Below are 8,017 nucleotides of genomic sequence, written 5' to 3'. Positions count from 1 at the left end.
AGATGTCGATGGTGATGCCTCGCTCACGCTCCGCCTTCAGCTTGTCCAGCACCCAGGCGTACTTGAAAGAGCCCTTCCCCATCTAAGGAATACATCAAATCAATAGCCTGTGAAAAGGTGCTCGTGTGTGTGTGTGTGCATCGTAGTTTCTCTCGTCATTTTTAATCTCTGTGGTGCACGTTTTCAAGAGGTGCAGCTCACTACCACTTAAAGGGATAGTTTGGTTTGTTTGAAGTGGGGTCCTATGAGCTAGTTGTATACACTAACTGAAATAGGTAAAGCGTTCTGGACACTGACCACACCGTGTATCAAGACCCAGCACTCTGAAGCAGCAGCCTCCAGAGCTCTCTCTCTCTAGTTCAGCCGCGGCTCTGTGCTCTGTGCAGCCGTTTAGCGGAGGAATACGGTAGTTCTACAGTTGGGAGGAAATGTAGTGCCAAATGAGAGGGCTGTTTGACGGTAAAGTAAAGCGCTGAAAATTGTCAAAATAGAGCGTGCATGGACACTGATATTGATTTGTTTAGGTGGCCGTTGTTTTAGGTGGCTAAATTACGTTTTAGTTCCTGGCCCCCTGTACTAGAGAGACAGAGCTCTGGAGGCTGCTGCTTCAGAGTGCCGGGTCTCGATACACGGTGCGCTCAGCGTCCAGAACGCTTTACCTATTTCAGTTAGTGTATGTAACTAGCTCATAGGACCCCACTTCAAACAAACCCAACTATCCCTTTAACGTTATTCTACTTAGCCGTATACTTTCAGCTGTTGTGTCGTTTAAGTCACTTACAGCAAGACACTAATACAATAAAGAAGATTCCATTCTAGCGATGCACGATATATCGGCAATCATATCGGTATCGGCAGATGTTAGTCATTTTTTAACATATCGGCATCGCGCCGATGTTGCAATGTTAATATCGGTTATCGGTATCAGCCAAAATGTTCCCATTGAGAGGAAACATTGCGGTAAATCTATGATTTATGGGCTTTTCCAAATGTTTTAGAAATAAAGAAGTGCATCACTTTTTCAAATTCACAGTGTTTACATGTGTTTTTCACTATATACAAGATGTTATTATCATAGAAATGTGTTTTTATACAGATCATATCGACATCGGTAAATATCGGTTATCGGCCGTAACAGCAATGTTATATCGGTCATCGGTATCGGCCAAAATTATACGCAACATAGGGCACCCCCTCACTTTTACTGGACTGGGGTTCTTAACCTGGAGACTGGTGCCCCCAGGATGTTCACAAGATGATTTATTGAATATGAAAAAGCACACTTCTAATTGGCCTTTATTATCATATTAAATCTTTGTATTCAATTAATAATGAAAAATAATCTTTGCAGCCTCCAGGCTTCTTTCAATAATTAAGTCAAATAGCTTGAAAAGGAAAAACACAAAATGTTCCTCGACCGTTTCACACCATTTTACACCATTTACACCTGCAGCAGGTCGGTCACAACAAGTAGGCATCACTTTGGGGGGTGTGAGCCAAAACAGTTGAGAACCACAATGCCATGTGTACTACATGAGGAAGAAGGGGCATGGATCTGATCCAATGAGCACGGGGTCCTGACTGCTGTAAGGCCATGTTCACATTACAGGCAAATCCGATTTGCTGCTAAAGTCATTATCTTGATTTTTCCCAAATCTGATTTGGGAGAGTGTCCGCACTCCCACAAATCTGATTTGGGCAAGTGTTCAAGTCAGATCTGTGTGTCCAGATACAATGAGCCAACATACAATGTTTCTGGCAGTGTTTGCATGTCTGCTCTCTGCTCTTCAAGTCCCCGCCCGCTGCAAAAGACACTCTCAAATCTGATTTGGGTGATCAGCGCGTCCACACTGAAGTCACATCAGTCGAAAGCAGATTGTAAACTACCTCCATATGTGGTTTGGGACAAGTGACACAAATCAGATCTGGATAGAATCATTAATAGGTCATTAAAATTCACAAATCGGATTTGGCCTCCTAGTCTGAACATGGCCTAAGAAGCTGGGAACCACAGACCGAACTGAAACCATCTTTCTTCTGCGTGTGGCCTGCCACTCACCTCAGCGGCTTCCTTCTCAAACTTCTCGATGGTCCTCTTGTCGATGCCGCCGCACTTGTAGATGAGGTGGCCGGTGGTGGTGGACTTGCCGGAGTCCACGTGGCCGATCACTACAATGTTGATATGGAGCTTCTCCTTTCCCATTGTGGCTGGAGCTGGCTGAAGTCACAAGACGGTCTGCCTGCTGAAAGCAGTGTTGAGTTACAGCAGAGACCTTTCCTATACATAGAGACACCCCAACTTCCAGTCACTTCTTGTATCTGTCCCGCGGAGGGTTTCGCCACTGCCACCACACCCCCTTAGGAGACGGTCAGCCAATGAAGTTTCATACCATTGACAGACAGCCAATCACAAGCCGAGAACCACGCCCATTTAGGAGACCGGAAGAGTTCAATTTCTCACAATTGGCAGAGCCTGGAGTGGGGTGTCTCTAATATTAAAGGTCTCTGGTTACAGGTAGTACAGTGGCCAGGTGGTAGGCAGGGCAGGAAACATGAGCCTGGCTTCATACACTGGCTAATGGCGAGTGGTGGATTTCAACATGTTGCTATGTTACCACCAGCAAAACATGCTTTCTTTTTTTTTTACAATGGAAACAAACCTTCAAATGATAGGTGGTTATTGTAGAGATGAAACTGTATGAAAATGTCATATCAGGATTATAGTGACCAAAATGATCATGTTATGAGTATGATTGTGGTATTGTTAAAATGTGTTGAAAATGTTCAAAAAGTACTGATACACGGGAGGTACGGTGGTGCAGTGGTAAGCACTATCGCCTCACAGCTCGAAGGTCGTGGGTTCGATTCCCACCTGGGACGAGGTGAACGCTGAAGGAATGCGTGCCCATCCGCATGTCCTCGAGTGCCCACCGCCCGGGTGGGGTTGGCAAAAAGGGCCTTTCTGTGTGGAGTTTGCATGTTCTCCCCGTGCCTCCCGGGGGTTTCCTTCAAATAGGAACCCCCTTCACAAAAACATGCAATATCCTGGTTGCTAATGTGGTTCCTCCTCTGGTCGTTAAGGGCGCCTGTTCAGAGGGAGGGGAACTAGTTGGAATAGCGTGAACCTCCCACGTGCTATGTCCTACCGGTGAAGCTTCCTCTGTCAGGTGAAAAGAAGCGGCTGGCTGACTGCCCATGTCTCAGAAGAAGCATGGAGCCAGTCTCGGCCCCCCCCAGATCGGCAGAGGATGGAGTAGCAACCAAATGAGCAAATGAACACTAATGGGGGATAAAATGGGATAAAAAAATCGGGGGGGGAAAAAAAAAAAAGTACTGATACACTCACTGAAATGATTTCACCAAGACTGTGCTGCATCTGGGAGACTGTTGCTAACTTTGTTTGATGATGATAGACAATATTTAGCGTGTTTTTCAAAGCGCTGTAATCACCATAACATCATGGTAATTAGCACGGTTTTAATGATCATTAAAATTTGTAACTGTAATACGAACCGTCAGAAATGTTATCACGGTTTATCATTAAACCGGAAATTGCTTCATCCCTATTGGTTACCTGCCACAGTGGCTCATATAACAGTCACACTCAATAGACCAGTGGTTGTCAAAATACGGTCACGGAATGGTCAGTCCTGCACTTGAATGTTTTTTTTTCTTTTATGTCCATAGCAAACACTGCAACAGGAAGTGAGCGGGGGTTCAATTTAGAATGTTTTTGTTGTCAAGTTAAAACCGTCTATAGTTCCATCCAGGTCATGGCTTTCATACAGTTTCTGTAATAAAACATCTAAAAGCAAACATATCAGATGGGAGACCCTGGGACAAAATCAAATGGGGGGGGGGGGGGGGGGGGTCTGTGGTCTAATTTGTGTCAGTTTAGGGGTCCTTGATGTGAAAAAAGTTTGAGAACCACTGCACAGAATGCACTGTGCACTGCACAGAATGCACCAGCATTTGGCTGGTGGTCATTGATTGAACATTGTTAGTACTGTATCTCCACAGCAGGAGATACAGCATAGGTATTACAGCACTATAGACAAGCCGGGCACTGTGCTGATGCCCCCCCGGCTCACATAGATTTGAAAGGATAAACGAGGATAGAGACCTTATGTGTTTGGTCAGCTCTCACCCTAATAGCAGCTGATAGCATTGTCTGTTTGGTCCAACTGAGAATAGTGACTACTACAGGACCTATTGACTGTCAAAAGATGTTTGCGCAGTCTCTCAGAACGGATCATTGTATCAATGGCCAGTGTTGGGCAAGTTACTTTCAAAATGTAATACATACTACTACATATGACTAGTTACTTTCATTTGAAAGTAATAAGTTACTTTACAATATTACTGACTGTGTAGAGTAACTCGTTACTTATTACACTACTTTTGCATTACTTTCACCAAAACAACAGCAGCAGCAGCAGCAGAATGACATCGCCGCCCCCGGAACCATCCCGAAAAAGAATGTCAACCGCCTTGAAGTCAGTGTAAACAATCCAAAATTCTAAATGTTATTCTTTTCCTTTGTTATTGTCATCTGTAGTGGTTGTTTGCATAAAAACAGACAGTTTGATTAGGAAATTATTGTATGTTTATTTAAATATGTGTTTGATTAAAAAAAAAGTTTTAACTAAATTTGTAACTTGAGTTACTTGACAAAGTAACTGGTATAGTATTACTGAAATCCTATAAGTAATAAGTTATATTACTGAGCTACTGCTAAAAGTAATATATTATTATGTAGCTAATATGTTACTTTTGTAATGTTACCCCCAACACTGTCAATGGCCCCAAAACTGCGCCAGGCAGAAAACACAAACCACTGCCCCTCCTCCTACTCTCCATCCATCCATCCATCCATCCACACAGCGCTCCCCCCTCTCCGGCCAGCCCTCCTGTCCTGTCCTCGCTGCTCTGCAAGACAACACCGCTCTGAGTCGCGGTCTGCGCACTCCACTGTCCCTGTTCCACCACACAGTCACAGGCTCACTAAAGCTTTACCACTCACACCCCACCATTTTGTCAGGATCCTAGCAATTGATAGTGTAGCAGCCATTTCTCAGACACTGCAGTGCACTGAACACACAGGTCTATGCGTGCAGAGGGAGGAGAGCACCTCAGGGTGCTGCTGTGGTGGTATTGGTAACCTAAGGAATAAAATAAATGGCACCAGGTAATTAGCTACACTCAGTCACCACAGACATTTTTTTTTTAGTTGAATGCAGTTTTCTATTTCTGAATAACCAGGTAGCTTCATCCAGTGTAATATAAGCCCAGCTGATCTTGGTTACTTGCTCAGGTGTATAGTGCCACTCAGTGCCGGGGCAGATGACTACATTTAACATCCGTCTTTCAGATCGCCAGGCAATTTCCCCGGTGTCATCACACATGTCTGCCGCAGTGCGCCTTCACAATACAAACACAACAACAGAGAAAACGTGCACAGTGAGTGGCTGAAGCTATTATGTCTGGCGGATTTAACGGAGCGTTCACCCTCTCCGCCGGTAGCCGCCATGTTCTGTCATCTGCCCCGCTTACTGGAGCCGAGATGCGTAGTCTAACGTTACTACCAGTATCAGCCGTCTGCCCTCTACCCCCGCATCACTAGCCTACAATACCCCCCCCCCCCCCCCCCATACGTTGCGTGGGAACGGAGTTGCATTGGAAAACGTTTTGATGAGAATAGCCTTCGAGACTATAAACACGCCGCGCATGGATCCATGTAAAGCCTCGTACCTGCGAGCTGCTCGGTGTGTGTCAGGTGAGGTGGCTGCAGGGACCGGAGAGGCTGAGCGACGCTGATCCGGTTATAGCGCACGGCACGGCACGGGACAGACAGGCAGACTGGCGGGGGTGTTGCGTAATTGCGCGCACCCGCTCCTACAGCATCACAACAACAAGGCCGACCCGGGCAGAAGTTGTTGTTAATGCGTCTATTATCGGACATGTCCTCGTTTGACATTATTTATCCTCCGCCCGAATGCAGACGGCGGCGCCACCTCAGTCTCTCTCAGCCCATTTACCGATGCAGAATGGACATTCACTTTTGACGTACGCACATAATATTATAGCCTACTTCTTTTTCTGCAGATGCATAATTGGAGTAGTCAAGGTAGCCTACGGTTACTTGTGTTTTCCTAGCCTCAACGCGAGACTCATCAGTCATTCTTCCTTGACTGATGAGTCTCTGATGAGGCTAGTGTTTTCACAGCCCTTTTCCATCCTGTCAATGTGGAGGGGAGGCTGCCGCCGACCATAGACCGTAAATAGCTGTCGTCGGTCGAAATTATAAACACATCGATTATTATAAATCCACAACTACAACACAAATAGATAGGCTACATGGTTTTAGAACTGCTTTTTGCGGTTTATGTTGTTTGCAATGATTTTATTTATGTATTTATTTATTGCAAAGAAGATGACAAGGATGTAGGTAGCTATAATCTCACCAGAAGCTGCAAAATTGTGTCCGATAATGGATCCCTCGCGGAGTCGAGTTGGCGTTCACCAATCTGGTGTTGTGCAGTGGGAGGCCAACGCGGAAGTGGCTTAAATCTGCATTCTTTCGAATGGCCTGCAGGGGCCATTCGGCCTTTATGGGCCCCAGTAAACGGCACTTTCTGAGTAATATGGCCTCAATCGCCAGTCTCAAGTCTTCTTCAATACTTGTTCATTTTTAAATGATGCTCCTTTGAGTCAAATAGATGATAAAGCAGACGCCCTGTTCGAAACCGTTCCTTATCCTATATTATTATAAAAGGGAGCATGTGGGCAATCTCTGTTCTCTGTTCTCTCTGTTTAATTTTTTTTTGATTTATGACATCACTGATGATGTAATAAGTGATGTAATCAGTGATGTAACTTGAGCAATTGGGGCAACTGATGATGTCATAGTGACATCACTGATGATGTCATCAATGATGTCATACCATCACTGATTATGTCATCAGCGATGTCATACATATACATTGTGACATCATTGTGACATGCAGCCGAGCTGCGGCAAGGCCGCACAGCGGGCGAATGTGAGCTGCAGGGTGGGTGAGCCCGTGCAGCAGGCGAGCCCAGGAATCGAGCGCGCGAGATGCCTAGTTACAGAAATAGTAGTGTTCACCATTTTTTTTATAGTGTCCGAATTCTCAACATTACATTTTATTCACTAAATACTCCACTATAAAATACCCACAATGCACTGCAATTTCTAGTGAACAGCGAATGTAGCCCTGAAGCCTTTATGTAAGAAAGCCTTTCTGTAAGAGAGCCACGCCCCAAACTCATTTGATTGGTCACCGCAACTGCTTCCTCATGAAAATCAGAATCAGCTTTATTGGCCAAGTATGTACACATACAAGGAAATTGGCTCCGTTCGCTTAACTCTCAATGTACTCTCACACAAAAGAAAAAGGATGCTCAGGCTAAAACAAACAAGAATCACACAATCATTAAACATCAAAGGCCGGGTTTCCCAAAAGCTTCTTAGCGCTAAGAAGCCTCTTAGACCCCTCCCGTGGAGCCTTAAGAAGGGTCTGAAGCTTCTTAGCGCTAAGAAGCTTCTTAGACCCCTCCCGTGGAGCCTTAAGAAGGGTCTAAGAAGCTTCTTAGCTCTAAGAAGCTTTTGGGAAACCCAGCTAAAGACTGTGGGCCTCAAAGCTTGGACAATGATTATTGTGATTGTGATGATTATGATTATGTTATTTGATCCCATTGCAAGTCAACACTTGAGCCTGATATTACTGTTGACATTACACCAAATACAGGTTAGGGTAGGTTAGTGTCTTGTTCTGGTCTCTCTCTTCTCTCCGCTCTCCTCTCTCCTCCCATTTTTATCTTTCCTCTCTCTTACCTCTCTCTTATCTCACTTCTCTCTTCTCTGGCTATGCTTGTTTTTTTTACAAGCTTTATATAGCTAGATATATATATAAGTAGTTCCACTTCCCCTCAGCATAGGTCATAAATCACATGGGGCCCTTCTGACCAACTTTAGTTCTCATTATGTTCCTCA

General features: G+C 44.9%; 1 protein-coding gene across 1 annotated transcript in view; it reads right to left on the bottom strand.

The window, feature by feature from the left end:
* Positions 1 to 6,523, bottom strand: part of LOC310788799 (elongation factor 1-alpha 1) — an 11,415-nt gene extending 4,892 nt beyond the window's left edge. Inside the window, exons 1-3 of the mRNA XM_083650373.1 lie at positions 6,465 to 6,523; positions 2,060 to 2,240; positions 2 to 82 (exon numbers count right to left, since the gene is read on the bottom strand). Coding sequence (XP_083506499.1) covers positions 2 to 82; positions 2,060 to 2,203 — 225 coding nt within the window. The 5' untranslated portion in view covers positions 2,204 to 2,240; positions 6,465 to 6,523. The remainder of the gene's footprint in view (position 1; positions 83 to 2,059; positions 2,241 to 6,464) is intronic.
* Positions 6,524 to 8,017: the final 1,494 nt, after the last annotated feature.

This window comes from Poromitra crassiceps (assembly GCF_964638095.1).
Source record: "Poromitra crassiceps genome assembly, chromosome: 14".
NCBI lineage: Eukaryota > Metazoa > Chordata > Actinopteri > Beryciformes > Melamphaidae > Poromitra > Poromitra crassiceps.
Note: the sequence above shows the minus strand (reverse complement) of the source record. Positions and strands in the feature narration are given on the sequence as shown.